Source organism: Odontomachus brunneus, unplaced genomic scaffold (assembly GCF_010583005.1).
Source record: "Odontomachus brunneus isolate Ranch 3 - 2012 unplaced genomic scaffold, Obru_v1 Obru_scaffold_121, whole genome shotgun sequence".
NCBI lineage: Eukaryota > Metazoa > Arthropoda > Insecta > Hymenoptera > Formicidae > Odontomachus > Odontomachus brunneus.
In genome coordinates this window covers 384,984-401,271 of record NW_022639571.1, presented here as the reverse complement: position 1 = coordinate 401,271, position 16,288 = coordinate 384,984, and the positions used below count along the sequence as shown (strand labels likewise).

Below are 16,288 nucleotides of genomic sequence, written 5' to 3'. Positions count from 1 at the left end.
GGGTTCCCTACGCTCCAACGCAAGTGCAACCATGCAAGTGCGTGCACCCTCGCTCAGATTCGTCATGCAGTCTCCGACGTGAGCCGCGAGTAATTGTCGGCGACGCTTCTTTTACTTCCTCCTCCTCTTCGTCGTCGTCGTCGTCATCATCATCATCGTCATCTTCTTCTGCTGGGGATCGTTCCCTCCGCGACTAGCAAAGCGCAGATTGCACGGGCTGAATATGGGACTCGATTGCTGGACCCGCCGCGAGGGTCTCGAATGCGGCGAACGTTCGATCGGGATCGTTTCCTGCGTTCGATCAAGCGCGAGTTCGATTCGCCAGCACGCGCGATTCGATGACGATGCTCACTGAGGGCGCGCGTCCTGCGAACTGCGAAGAAGGACGAATCTCCTCTTGATCCGCTCCGACGTCGCTCGCCGATGATTATGATGGCCGAGGTCGTGCGGGGGTGATAACGCGATCGCGCGACGTCAGTCGAGGAACGTGGAGCATGAGGTTTATCGTGCCCGCTTTCTCCAAGTGGCATCGGATGAGACACCGGCTTACGTGGAGTGAGATATGAGTTAACGATGGAGCTGCGGATCAGTATACTCCTTTTGACGCTCCTACGCCTGGCCAGTACGCTGGAAAGTAAGTAGTCGGCACGTTTCACCCTCGGCTTTGCTACCAAGATCCGTGGGATTCGACTTTAGTTTTCGAGTTTCACTTTTAGCGGTAATATTTGCAAGAATATTTCTTAGACGCCAGATCTTAAGGGGATGTTACCTTTTGGTGAAACTTTACCGACAAAATACTGATGTATCTTCCCTAAAGGGATGTCAAGGTGGATGACGAATTCTAGAAGTTGATAATGTGTAGGTGATTGTCAAAACGTCATATTGGATAAACATTGACAGGATCATGTTGTCCTTTTTGTACACTCGTGGACAGAAAGGTTATCCGTCATTTTTGGGGTGAGTTTGTGAACTCATCCGTCTTGTCTAATAGGAGAATTTTCCCATTGAAAAACGAGTTCTCCCATCGAATAAGACGGAGAGTTCACATACATTCATCCCAAATATTACAGACAATTTCTACCTACGAATGTATACTAGTATGTAGATCTTATATAAAAAATTTGTGTTGCTTTATTATACCATATTTAGCGGAAAACATAACCATGCATATACAAAAATCTTCCTGCAAACTTTTTTTGTGTATTTTTTAACTTTTAAATTAAAAGGTACATTAATATTCTATGAAACTTATGAATGTAACACGTTTCGAATGTACAAACCGCAGAACTTTTGTATCAAGCCAATGTGTTTATGCTAACTAAGCGCGAGATGTCAAAATTGACATTTTTTTATTATTTGCATCACATAAAGTTCCAATTCATTTTTGAACATGATTTTATTGTGTAAAAGCATTTGTAATTCTATGCAACTAATTCACATCAATTCATTTCTATATGTAATCTTATTGTGCAAAAATATTTGCAATTTTGTACAAACGATGCAACATAAACTTTGCAGGAAAAGTCAGTATTTTGTGAATAAGGTTTTCAAGTATATGGCATCCCCTTAAATATCTTAGATTACTTTCTTAGGTCTCATGTAAAGAACAAAAGAGGAAATTTATTTCTTCTCTTTCAATAGAGAGAATAAATTGAGAGAGGAATTTATTTAATACGACGATGGTATGTCGTGGGCTAACGCGATATCGATGTCGGCGATTTCCACGAAGAACAACGTCACGCGCGTACATATGACTCATCAATCGACCTACTTGATACGCTCCTCTGCATATGATAACACGCGCATATCACGCCGTATCAATCTACTTAAGACGCAGCGTCGTGTATGGCGGGAATTTTTTTTAACCCAATGCGTTTTCGTCGATGACACTTGTTAACTGAACTCCAGACGCTGTGATAGACATAATATCTCGTAGCGCTTAAACAGATAATATACGCGATGCACTTGCAATCTTGCAACGCTCGTTATTCAAAAACGAAACAACACATTCAAAAACATAGCGAGAGAGAGAGAGAGAGAGAGAGAGAGAGAGAGAGAGAGAGAGAGAGAGAGAGAAAGAGAGAAGAGAAAAACAGAAAATTGGTTCGCTGAAAAATCGTTCGGAGTACCAACAGTTATTACAGCAACGCGGAAGCTCGTTGGCGCGTTTTCGGAGCGAGCGAAAATTCATTTCGCCCGCTTCCGGCCGGCATGCATAGCTGTCCGAATCGCGGCGTAAATTTACGCCTCGCGTTCCTCCTCGCGAAAGCCCCTCGTTGCGAATCGTGACATGTTTCTCATGAACGTGACAGCGGGGGTAATCATCGGACCGCCCGCTTCACCGCGGCGAGTCAAACAAGCGGCGCGCAGTTGCCGCGGGTGTAATAAAGTTCCCGCGGGACTTAGAAGCGAGACGGAGGAACACGAAGCGTAAAGTCCGCGTAAGATCCGAACGAAGCGCGCGCGTCCATCTCGAACTGATACGCGCCGTTTAAAATCCGCCACGCGTTCCCAAGTAGAAACATCTCAGGGAAAAACTGACTACTGGCCAGTAACTAGACAGTTTTTGGACTGGCTAGGATTAATCAGACGGCTACTGTTTTAAAACTTGGCAGAAAATACTGGCTATTTTTTCATGACTAATTAGTCAGAAACTAGACTTGAAAAAATAGTAAGTAAATACTGGACAGTTTCTGTCCATTAAAAACTTTGAAAATACTGTTCAGTATTTCTTGGGTAGTATTTAATCAGAAACTATGCAAAAAAATAATAAGTAAATATTGGATAGTTCTGCTCAGTAAAAACTCTGAAAATACTGTTCAGTATTTTTGGACCAGTTATTTGTCAGAAAAATGATATAAGAAAAATATAAAAAAGAATGGTAAGAAAATGCTGTGCATTTTCTGTCCAGCAAAAAATTGGAAATTACTGACGAATTTCTTTGAGATAGTTCCTGGCCAAAATAAAATATAATATTATATTAAAGATGAAAGAAATTTAAAAAAATAAAAATTATAAAAATTTCATTTTAATAAAATTATGGTTTCGATACATATATAATTAAATTATTTATAACTATTAATAAACTGAAAAAAATAGACATAATTAAATATATAATTAAATTATATAATTTATATAATTAAATTATTTATAACTATTAATAAACTGAAAAAAATAGATACTGATCAGAAACCAATAAAAAATGCTTATAAAATAGTAAAAAACTACATAGAAACTAGTAAAAAACTGCTAATAAACAGATTAGATACTAATCAAAATCTAGTTAAAAACTGATCTGAAACTGTCTAGTTCAATTGTCCAATTTTTGACGAAGTGAGCGTCGACCAAACCAGTCGAGTTTCTAGCTAAGAAAACTTACTAAACACTAGTTAGTTACCAAAAATTCCTTGTCAGAAACTGGATAAATTTCTACTCAAGTTAATCCCGCTTCCAATTCGCCTTCCGCTCACCAATAGCGGTCGTTCAAATATACAGGGTGCCTGTGCGACAATTCCTGACACATCGGTCACATGTGTGCAAATAGAATTCACTTTAAACTTAGGACACCAATTTTCTTTACCATTTTCGCAAACAATCATGTGAAATTTTGAGTTTGCAATTAAAAAGGATTGGTGGGTGATCACGCATGATATGAAGAATAAGTTGTCGTTTGTGCTTGTACATTAGGTTGAACTGAATAAAAAGGTCCTCTACCATTTTGCAAATAACCACGTAGATTTTTTATTCATGAATTAATAAAGAAGAGTTATGCGTGTTTGTGCATTATTTGCAAAAGAGAACATTTTGTCCAGTTTGACTCAATCTTAGAATCCTAAACATGAAAAAAGTTACGTAGACTCTAAACATAGGTGAATTTTATCCAGCGCGTTTTGCTCATAACTTCCGTAAAAAAGATCAAAATTAATTTCTTTAATCGTAAAAAACGCCGAGGAATATAAGTCTATTAATGTCCTTGCAATTCAATGAAACTGGAAAAAATTATAAAAAACAAAACACATGTTTTTAAGAACAATAACGTTTAGAAAATTGGGAAATTTTACTCATGTTAATATTTTTAGAGTTAATTTACAACAGCATTAGAGCTCATCTTTTGTATCACGCGTGATTATTCGCGAATTTTTTAAATTAATAACTCAAAATTTTACGTGGTTGTTTGCCAAATGGTACGGGAATTTTGTGTTGTGATAAATTCTACACTCATGTGTCATGAATTATCAGACATCCTGTATACCGCGTCTTTAGGTAAAGCAGATGGCACACGAAAACGTAAACAATAAAACTTAATGAGCGAATTAGTCAATTATACTTGACAATGTAAAGCGAATGAGAATATAGAAAAACGTAAGCAGCAAAAATTAAACAATGTGCGAATCGGCCAATTATATTCGGCAATTTTTAAAAACATAGAGCGAATGGCACATTGATAGATGCAAAACTTAAACAGTGAGTGATTTAGTTAATTATATTTGACACTTATTAACAATATAAAGCGAATAATATATGGGAAAACGTAAGCAGCCAAACTTATTATAAATAATGAGAGAATTGGCCAATCACGTTTTCGATAATTATCAAGAATGTAAAGCGGAGAGCACATAGAAAGACGTAAATAATAAAAATTAAATAGTGAGCAAATTCTTTCTTTCAATTCTTGATCAGTTATATTTGACAATTACTAATAGCAAATGTGTGTGTGTGTGTGTGTGTGTGTGTGTATGTTACATATTTTTATAAAAAAAAAATAAAGTCTGCTATATTACAAAATTTATTATGTCCCTTAACAATACAAATTCTGCTGATACTCTATTCCTGCACAATTAGAAAATAAAATTTAAAAGAATTTATATAAAAAAACAATATTCTCATACAATATAACGTCTAAAATCGGGATATAAGACGTCTTAAAGACATCTTAAAGACATCTTAGGGATGTCTTATATTCTGACATTTGATAGACATCTTTAACTTTTCAAGTATCATTAAAACCAATAAGGACCACTTAGTGGTGGATTGGGTAATTAAAACGTACCACTTTTGCTATTTAGAGTGTTTTTGACAATTATTTATTTAAAAAAAGTTACTAGAATGTTCCATGAATTATGCGCCTTAAAAGGTTAAGACGTCTTTCAGACGTCTTATGTCCCGATTTTAGACGTTGTGTTATGTGGATTCTCTTTCTGTAAATAGTCGGTTGCAGAACTATTTAGATACAATGAAGTTAGGAGCTCACCAAACTGTCAAAATCGACAGTCACTATTGATGGACTTAGTAATAACTGCCGACATAATAATATTTAGATGGAGCATGCTACAAGGGGAAGTTTTAATTAACAAGAAGGGGAAAGTTAGTGTACTTTGGGTTTTCCCGCTTTGTGGCTTCTTCGGGTATATCCGGCTTTGCATTCACGCTGAAGCTGTGACTGTTACTTCAAACTGAAGTAGCATCTTTGAAAGCAACTTGTTACGCCAAATATTGTCACATATTGTCAGCTGCCAGTGGTTGCAAGATGTTTACAAACAAAATAAGACCCATGGCACACATAAGGACGTAAGCAATAAGACATAAGTATTAAGCAAATTGATCAACCACAGACAACCCAATAATAATCGACAGTAATTGAATAATTTTCTCACTGCTTAAGTTTTAATACTTACGTTTATTTGTGTGTCTTAATTACGTGTAAGTTAAATGACCCAGAAAATAACTTTCCTCTTATGCAAATTGGTCCACTCTTGGTCTAAATTAGCAGTACATGATTTATCTAGATATTCTTACATCTTATGATGATAATAATATAATCAATAATAATTAATAGAAATAATAGTTAATAATATAGTTATTATGCAAGCTTATTATGGTAATGACTCACAATTTTGATAGGGCTGGTAAGATCTGTAATTCATTGTGTTTAAATAGTTTTTTTTAACCATTTTTTTTTACGAAAAAATGTTCTGCAGTAAGTGTAGCTAAAGTATAAAGTTTGACTGTAGAGTACCAAGTTTTACTGTTTACGTCCTTTTTTGTTTAAAGACAAAAAATGGTTTTGCAGTCATAACAGAAATTTAGATATGATATATTTAGATATGATATAGAAATTAGCTGAAATAGATAAATGTCTAGTGCGTATATGTGTGTGTGTGTGCGTGCATGCGTGCGTGTGTGTGTGTGTATGTATGTGTGTGTACATATTGTGATATTGCATATGTTTTGTATTTAATCAATATACGTAACAGAGACAAAATTTCTATTTGAATCATCTGTATCTGAATCATTTGAAATTTAGCTCGAGAAAGTCTCTCTGTAGCGCTCATCCAGATTAACTCATTCACACTTTTTATAAAAAGAAATGCATCAAAAGAGTGTATCAAAATAGCTATAGGTGATGCTCCCAAATTTTTCGTATTCGATTTCCCAATTAATGTTGTTATAATTCATTGACATTATTCCCAAATAATGTTGTTATAAAACTAAAGATAATCACGAGTAGATTACAAACATATAAGAATGTAATATATGTATAAATTTTAAAGAGAATACCTTTTTACCAAAAATTAAAATAATTAATGAATTGTCTTGGTCAGTATCCGGCAGAATGGCATTGACTGCATTAACACGTTTTCTTTTTTTCTTTCTCACTAGGCTCGATTTCAATAAAACTATTTTTTTCCTCTCGCAGCAATTGTTGAATACTACTGAATTTACGAAGCTGGTGCTCGTACAATCGTTTGTTTTGTCATTTTATGTTATGTGCATCATCTGGTATTTCGGATACGGCTATTGCCATGATTTTGTCATTTCCAATGAGAACTTGAATGATATGATTCTTGATATAAGTGATACTTTGAACGAAAGGGTACGTTACTTACGTAATAAATTGTATTCTTTAATTTTTTTGGTGGCGCCATTTGTTAGAATCGAAACTCTTGGAGTTCATTTTCTTGGGAACAGTAACACAGAGAAAGGGTGCAATTTGGAACTTATATATTTGTAATCTACTCGTGATTATCTTTTGTTTTGTAATAAAATTAATTAGGGAATCGAATACGAAAAAATTAGGGAGCATCTTGGCCGCGCTCTTTGCTTGTGGATATTGAAATGTTGCTGCTGTAAATTCTATGTATCACGGACAATTTTCTAGCAGGTATAAGAAACTGCGATACATCCTATCTGTGATACTTAAAACTTTGCCTGGCAAAATATATTTTTAAGTGAAACAGCGGTGAGAAAGAAAGAGAGAGAAAGAGAAAGGATCGTCGGTTAAGGCGCGTTATCGGATCCGATAATGCACCATCGGACAACACGTTTTCGCTGTCATTTCTCTTGATCGCGATAACGACGCGGCTTAATCCCTTCGACGGACCAGGAAACTAGCCGCCGTCGGCACGAGACAATTTAATTCGATCGATTCGATATGAAAAATTGAAGGACGCACATGAGCAAAATGCCGCGAAGGGATTACGCCTATTGGATTAGCCGCGAGTCGAGCCGCGCTGGAATTATCGATTTCTTCTTGCGGAGAAAAGGGATAAGCGTGCTGTGGCACGTTACTCTTGCGCAGGTACGAAGGAAGAGGACGACGCCGAGGAGGACGACGAGGAGAATTATCCCGTGGAGGACTACGATTACGGTGACTACGAGACGGCGACCATAACCAGCGATACCGATCTAATCGCCGGCCGTTCTCTGCCGATTTTCTTGGCGGAGCCTGTCGACACGTTCGTCGTCAAAGGGAAACCGGCGACGCTGCATTGCCGCGCTGCACATGCTCTTCAGGTATGCCCGCTCGTAGCAAATAAGTTTCAATTCGTACCCCCTTTTTGTTCGATACTTTCTTCTTGCATGCGCGCGTATGCATATGTGTGCACTGAGTTCTCGTTCCCAGTTTCCAGCCGCGTCTTTCCTTACCGTATCGTATCGCGCGATACTCACTTTGCTGTATAGGGGAGACCGGGTCTATATAGCGCCAGTATGTTGCTCGTGTGCTCTTTTTAGTACCTATCTTGATGGAAATAGTGGATACAAGATTGCGAAATGGTAGTTTTAAAACAAATACTTTTCCCTGAGTTTCAATAAAATCGGGATAATATTACAGTTAAGAAATGGAAAAAGAATTGATTTGGTAATAGCAAAGTCAATTTTCGAGTCACTCGAAATTTTGTATTAATATTCTCTATCATTACTGAATAAACCCAGACATAATATCTAAAATTGGGACATAGGACGTCTTAAAGATCATCTTTAAGATATCTTTCAGACGATTTACATATAAATGTCTTTAAGGCGTCTTAAAAACTATCTTTAATACGTCTTATGTCCCGATTTTAAACATTATGTTGTCTGGGAAATTAAAATAAATTAAATTAAATTAAATTAAATTATTGAATGAAATTTCTTGCAAGTATATGATATGCTGTTTCTGACGATAAATGCAATGTTCATACATAAAATGATTGAAATAGAGTATGGACAGATGAGGTAAAGTTGGTCTATAATTAAGTCGATAGAAGGGCTGTAGAGACCTCTCGCGGAGACTGTGGAACTATTAATCAAGATACATATTTTATGGCCTTCTTACGTGGTCTTCTTGCCTTGCGCTATTAGGCAACTGAACCCGTTACCAGAATAAAATCTCTGTTGCTGCATGTTCGTGTTTTGGTTATTACAAAACAAAATATATAAAGATCGTGGCGGGCACTAATATGTAGAAGAAGGTTGCCTCTATTATGTTTATACAGTAAGGGCCTTTGCATGTAGAAAAATTTTAACCGTAACCGTAAGGTCGTAAGAAAACTGACCAATCACAGTCGATTATTCCTCGAACGCAAGGAGAATAATCAACTCTGATTGGTCAGTTTTCTTACGACCTTACGGTTACGGTTAAAATTTTTCTATGTGCAAAGACCTTTAGTCACATTAGGTTTGTTGAGTTGCTTGTACTATTCACACTTTTACACCTAATGCCCGTTGTACACTATACAAGTGCACCTTATACAATACAAATTTTCCAAAATACGTTCTACAGATACTTTTAGGACGGAGGGATGTCATCAGAATATTTTTAGGACGTCTTTTGAAGATGTGAGCTGTCTGAAAATAGCTAATATCCAATAAGTTTATTTGCATTAATTGAACTTTTTACACTTTCACACTTAGTGCACATTAATTCTTTAGAGGTTCTAAAAATGACGTCATGAGTTCCGTTCGTGTTACGAGTGTAATTGCAATTTTAATACACTTTTTACACTTGATCCCAAGCAAGAGTGAAAAGTGTATCAGAATTGCATTTACACTTGTAACACGAACGGAAAACATGACGCCATTTTTAGAACTTCTAAAGAATTAATGTGCACTAAGTGTGAAAGTGTAAAAAATTCAATTAATGTGAATAAACTTATTGGATATTAGCTATTTTCAGACAATTCACACTTTCAAAGAACGTCCTAAGAATATTCTGATGACGTCCCTCCGTCCTGAAAACATCTTCAGAATGTATTTTTGAAAATTTGTGTTGTTTGGAGTGCACTAGTGTGCAACGGGAATTAGGTGTAAAAGTGTGAAAAGTACAAGCAACTCAAACAAACCTAATAGTTGCCTGAGAAGTTGTAACCTCGAAATTCTAAAATACAGGGTATCTAGCCCTGGTCTCCTCTATATACGAGGATATCATAGATTTCTTCGATCCTTGACAGAAATAAAAGAGTAAGAAAGAGTATCAAATGTCTAATTACATTTTTCCTCTTTTGCTCTGAAGAGTCCTGAAATTCTTCTTTGTGCAAAAACAGTTTAGATAAAATGTTATTAGACATTTTCATCAGAGGTATTCTTTTCAATTTTATTATTCAATTTTATTATTTTTTCCAGTGATATAGAAATAAACAGTCAGTATAGATTTTATCTTGCTAAGAAACACAGTAAATTTTATATTAACTGTAGAAAGTGAATTTTATATTAATTATGGCGTATATATAACTCCTTTTTATATAAATTGTTTTGAATCTCATCATGTTTTCTAGTGATGTAGGAATTCATTGGCAGTAGACTTTATCTTGCTAAGAAACATATTAAATTTTACATATATATTAATTATAAAATATATTATATAACTTCTTTTTTTATCTCAATTCTTCATCAATATCTTCATCAATTCTCTTTATCAATATCTTCATCAATATCTTCATCAATATCTTCATCAATTCTCTTTATCAATATCTTTTGTTTTATCATATTTTCCGATGAGTACGAGAATAAATTATTAATGTACTTTATCTTGCTAAGAAACATGATAAATTTCACTAGAAAACACAGTTTAATAGTTAAATAGCACACTTCAATCCCCGAAATATAAATAATGAAACAATAATATATAAAATTAACATATTGCGGACCGAAAACATAAATCGACGTTTTTATTTTTCGAAACATTAAGGACCGAAATATCGATTTTTTAGAGGGATGAAATACTCTATTACCCTGTAAATTCTGTTTATTAAATTTTTGCATTCAATTGCATTCAATTGTATAAAATATTACAATTATATATGCGATCCGCAATGTGTTGAGGCAGATTGTTACACCTTTTTCAGTTACAAAAATTCTCTGATAATCCTAACTGTAAAATTCCCGCCGTGTACACACATGTAGTAACGCGAAAGTATCGTTGCACCTTGCGCAATCCTTTGTTAGGGTTCTCGCACAAAATACTTCCGGCCCCATCTTTTTCTCAATCCTCCCTCCATCTCTGTCTCTCCCGAGCCGTCCGCACGGCTGCTCACCCTTTCCTCGTTCTTATTACCCACTTAGCCGGCACTTAACGAAGACAGCCTGTTTCCTGGGCGACACGCGAAAGTGAACGCCTGCAGACGACTGTCCGCTCTTTCCCGCAGGTGTATTTTCGCTGCAACGGCGAGCGGGCCGAGCGTTCGCAGCAGCAGGATTTCGTTGACCCTCGTACCGGAACGAGGGTCGTCGAGGTCGAGTTGAACGTGACGAGGAACGAGGTCGAGGAGTACTTCGGGAGGGAGAGATTCAAGTGCGAGTGCGTGGCTTGGTCGGGACCAGGTCAAATTCGAGGGCAACCCGCTACGGTTGAGGTCGCCTGTAAGTAAAGAGTCCTCTCCACTCTCTTCCTCTCATCCCCCCCTCTATCTCTCTCTCTCTCTCTATTTCTTTTCCTATACCCTATACCCCTCGCCCTTCCTCGATTCTCTTTGAATGTTCAGTTTACCGACGCGACGAAAGGATTTTTCTCTCGTTGCGGTAATGACCATGTCGCTCGTTTCCACGGTACGTGAGGTGCTCCGGCATGAGAGAGATTACGTCACTTTCACTCACACTAATACGAAAGGGGCGAGCGAAGCCTTTGAACGGACAACTATTTCGTCCGCCGTCTTCGCAATTTGCGCACGTTAATTGAAGCTTCAAAAGACACACGCACGCGTACGTGCGCGCGCACGCGCGACACACACACACACACATACACACAGTATTATAATTGCCGGTGATTTTATCGTGTTTGCCGTCGATATACCGTAATGCGCTCGATAATAGCTCCTCGGTATTACCGCGCGACTAAACAGTCGCGCTTGCAATTGTGCGAAAATGTATCCGGTAAATGCGCCGCGCTAATTACCGTTTATCAGTACGTACGACGAGTAATTTTCACATCCTCTCCCCTCCCCCTTCTCTGCCCCCGCCCCTCCCGTATCTCTTTCCCGGGCCGGCCCAGATTATTTAATTGTACCGTTATTTAGTAACTACATCGACGTGATTCCTGTAATTCGTTTAAAGCTTTGAAAAGGTAATCGACGTAAAGTTTCCGCTCCGCTCGCCGCCCCGCGGTAAACGCGTGGCCGGAAGATGGGACGAATTAAAGAGGGACCGAGGCGAGCGCGCGGTTCTGTATTCATCAAGTGTCCTGTGACGCGCAAATCGAGTATAAAATCTAATCGATATTCTATCGCAAACGAAACGAGAGACGTGTAAGCTCCGAAATAGCGTTGCGTCGTTCTATTCTTTTTCTCTTCTATTCCCACGGAACGGGAGACAGCGAGAGGAAAAGAGAGAGAGAGAGAGAGAGAGAGAGAACGAGGGACGATCTCTGTTATTTATTGCACGACACTCATGGGTTATCAAAGCCAAAATAAAGTTGCATATGTTATATATACATATATATACACGCGCGCGCACACACATACACATATACACGTACATACACACAACACGCATGTACATCGCGATAAGCCACATAGGGAAAAGTGTATTTTGGTATTTCGCATATGGGATTTCAATAACGATGCGATTGCATCGGAAGCGGCGGCAGGGCGGGCCCGTAGAAGGTGCAGCGCAAGAGCAATTTTCATTTAGACATTTCTAGTCGCACCACGCCATGCAAACACGCGTGGCAAACAGGATGCAAAATTAAATCGGTATTTGCGTGCAAACAGAAAGCGGACGTGCTTTCGAAATTAAATGCGCGATGTCGAATCGGACTGATGTATACGATTCCACGGCGCCGTCTCGATTGGCCGTGTGACGATCGCGGGCACGGCTCAGCAAGAGTGAAAGAGAGATACAGAGAGAGACCTCGTGGGATTACAGTTACGCGATCTTACCGTATTCTTCTTGAGGCCACGCGGTATTTCGATAATTCATTTACCGGGCAATGTCGCGCGATCGAATCGCCGGACTCGCCGTGTCTAACGTCTGAATATTTCACGCCGACTGCGGTCTCGGCGACGTCCCTCAACGAGCAGGGAAATGAAATAAGGGAGACTCCATTAAAACGATGTGATCGCATAATGAGAAGTACTCGATGATCTCTAAATGGGAAATCGTTATTCGTGAACGTCTGCGTTTAATATTGGATGGAGTTGTAAGTAATGTCAGCTTTTCTAAGTATTCTGCTTTCGTACTCGAAATTTTTATCCTACTTTCAGCCTCATTAGGATAAACTCGGGTAAGATGGCCATACTTTTTTAAAATGCGAAAAAGATATTTTTCTTATTGTTATTTTTTAATAGCGTTTGGCACATTACTTCACTGAAGCCTACAGTACATAATACCATCAGAGTTTAAAGGAAAATATTTCAATAAAATTATTTATTACAAAAATATCAAAACATGAGCATTGGCCATCTTACTTAAATTTTTCAGATAAGATGGCCATAAAGGAATAGATGACTCATACATATTTTCTGTTCAAGTTTCTGCACCTATTATTTTATAAAATAATGAAAAAAACATAATTTAACATATTTTAATATATTTAATACATATTATTTGTGAAAAATATAATATACATATAAAATAGAAACTTCTATTACAAAATTTAAATTCTAAATGCAATCTTTTGATCAAAACATATTGCACATAAGATTTAATTACTGTAATATTGAAAGTAATTTTTGAAACATAACGACTTTCGTTTTATAAATGTTCATAGAATGATAGTAGGCTATCTTACCCAAAATGTGAGTAAAAGACGGCCATAGTATTTATAGACAAATAGTGAAAACGGAAATAAAAATGCATGTTACAATTTGCATATCTATTTCACGTATCTAACGTTGATTGCGATAGCTTAACTGTAATTTATTCGACGTTACAGCAAGTTTTAGTGGACACATGAGAAATTTTACAGGCCGTCGAAAAGAAAAATATAACATAATATTCATAATCTTGCTATTTCGAAAAATGTACGCACATACACTGTGATAAATATCGATTATCTTTGTGACTGATCATACAAACGCACTGTTTTGCAATTATTAGAGAAATTACAGTCTATGGCCATCTTTTCCGTACAGTCATAATACCCGAGTTTACCCTATTCCATTCAGCGTCTATTTTGGTATTTTGAAGTCAATAATACAACCTATTTTGACGTTAAAGAAAATGAAAAGGGAAATTTCGGACATCGTCACAGTAAAAATAGGAGCAAATTGTATCATTAGAATTAAACCTACTTTGCTAACTTGATTCTTACTACGTTGTAGAATTCAAAGTTTAACGAGTCAAAATTTCGCCTCGAGAATTCTTCACTTATATGACAGTTTTATTAGTTGTGTGCTTAGTGTACTTTTGATTATTACTGCTTAGTATATTTTTTATTATTCCTGTGAAGTTAAGTTAATTAAGGTCGATCAAAATAAGATTTTTGGAAGAACATTTAAGGGGCGTAATATTAATAGATACTACCGCAGTTACGGCGGCAAGCAATATTTGTAGTGTAAATGTTAAAAAATGTCAGGGTTGGTTAAAACAATTTAAAGACGCGAATTTGAATCTCGATGATGAGCTTCGCTCTGGACAATCTTTTGGTTTAAAATATGCTGATGTTGCTGCAGTAGTGAAAGTTGACTCATCAAAACTTACTACAGGAAAAATTGCAAAGAAACTTAAGTCTCTCAATCAATAGCAACTTAAGAACCCAGGCAAACTTTCGTAATTATTAGAACGCGAGATTAGAACGGAAACTTTACAATTTTATTAATTACTTGATTATGTTTTTGGGGAATGCATTTTTTATTTATTTAACTATGTTTATAAAGCAAATATACTGTGTAGAATTAATCATTAAATATACATCATACAATGTAAATTTTGGGTTATAGTGATGCAATGATAAATTTACTAAAAGATATTCTCATGTTAGATTTTACATGATATATAATATCATTTCGAGTGAATCTTCAGTGAATTTTTTTTTCATATTTTTCTCGTATTTGTTTTTGTCATTCTATATAATAAATATGAATGTCACATGGAGAAAAAACATCAGTTTAATTAATGTGTCAAAGTGTTTAGTTGATAATTTATCAACTTTAACCGTTTATAATTTAAAAAGTATTATAGCTTCGACATTTTTGCATTAGGATTTTTTTACTCAAATTACCTCAGGAATCAGCCTTTAAGAGATAATGCGGTAGTGGCCGGTATATATTTTGACGTTAAAGAAAATGAAAAAGGAAATTTTGGACATTATCACAGTAAAAATAGGAGCAAATTGTATCATTAGAATTAAACCTACTTTGCTAACTTGATTCTTACTGCCTTGTAGAATTCAAGGTTTAATGAGTCAAAATTTCGACTCAGGAATTCTTCACTTATTTGACAGTTTCATTAGTTGTGTGCTTAGTGTACTTTTGATTATTACTGCTTAGTGCATTTTTTATTATTCCTGTGAAGTTAAGTTAATTAAGGTCGATCAAATATATACACCCTGTATATTTTTTTTTCAAATCACGTGTACATTGCGATAGATAGGTGTCAGAAGCGCAAAGGCGCATGTACATGTACAGCAATAACATTTTAGCAATATTTGCAAGCAAATTTAGTGGGTGTGAAAATTATACATTCGTTTACCTCTGATCGCTAGTCTTTTTGTCTATCACAGTCAATTTTTATAAAAAGTGTAACAGTCTTTAATCTGAGAAAGATAATTTTCTCAAATCAATATTTTCTTTTTATGATTGCTAAAATCGAAAATAGTTTAGATAGAAATTCTGTCTCTGTCATTTATAATTGATTAATTACAAAATATATGCGATATCGTAGTGTTTACTAATCACTCATTTATCTTAACAAATTTCTCATAACTAGATAATTTCCATTATTACTACAAGGCCATTTCTTTTAGCATTCGCACATATGGATATTTGGACATATGAGATTGACCCGTGTGGGTATGTTTCGCATCTTTTTGGACACCCTGTATCGTTACAGTTCACATGTGCCGTTGCGCTTTTGACACCTATATCTATCACTGTGTGCACGGAAATCCCCGTCTACCACCTCCCACGCCTCCCTGGTATGTCGCGCTTCTCTGTGGTGCCACAAAGTGGCCCGTCTATACGGGGTCTGTAACGCTTCTCTGTAGCACCACAAAAGTAGCCCGTCTATACAGGTCTGTGACGCTTCTCTGTGGCGCTTCTCTGTGACGCCACAAAGTGGCCCATCTGTTCGAGCCCTTACACATCGGCCAGTAAAATTCCTGCCAAATTTATTGGGTGTACAACTTAATTCGGTCCGTTTTTTTGCTTGAAAAACGCATTTATTTGAATGATAAAATGAATTAATACATTATTGAAAGTATTGTCCATCGCTAGCCACTACTTTTTCCCATCTTTCTGGCAATTTATGGATTCCGTCGCGGAAGAAGCGTTCATCTTTTGAAGCCAAGAATGAATCGCGTCAATTTTTGATACCCTGTTCTGAAGTGAAGTGTATTCCAGTCAAAGCGTTCTGCATCGATCGAAACAAATGGTAG

At 36.6% G+C, this 16,288-nt stretch overlaps 1 protein-coding gene across 6 annotated transcripts in view; it reads left to right on the top strand.

Moving 5' to 3' along the window:
• Positions 1-16,288, top strand: part of LOC116849626 (netrin receptor UNC5B-like) — a 189,693-nt gene that overhangs the window by 153,397 nt on the left and 20,008 nt on the right. For 4 of the 6 annotated variants that reach the window (XM_032826960.1, XM_032826958.1, XM_032826955.1 and 1 more), the window contains exons 1-3: positions 7-634; positions 7,580-7,794; positions 10,905-11,118. In XM_032826960.1, coding sequence (XP_032682851.1) covers positions 574-634; positions 7,580-7,794; positions 10,905-11,118 — 490 coding nt within the window. In that variant the 5' untranslated portion in view covers positions 7-573. Of the gene's footprint in view, positions 1-6; positions 635-7,579; positions 7,795-10,904; positions 11,119-16,288 lie in introns of those variants that run through there. The other 2 variants (XM_032826956.1, XM_032826957.1) reach the window with 1 other exon arrangement.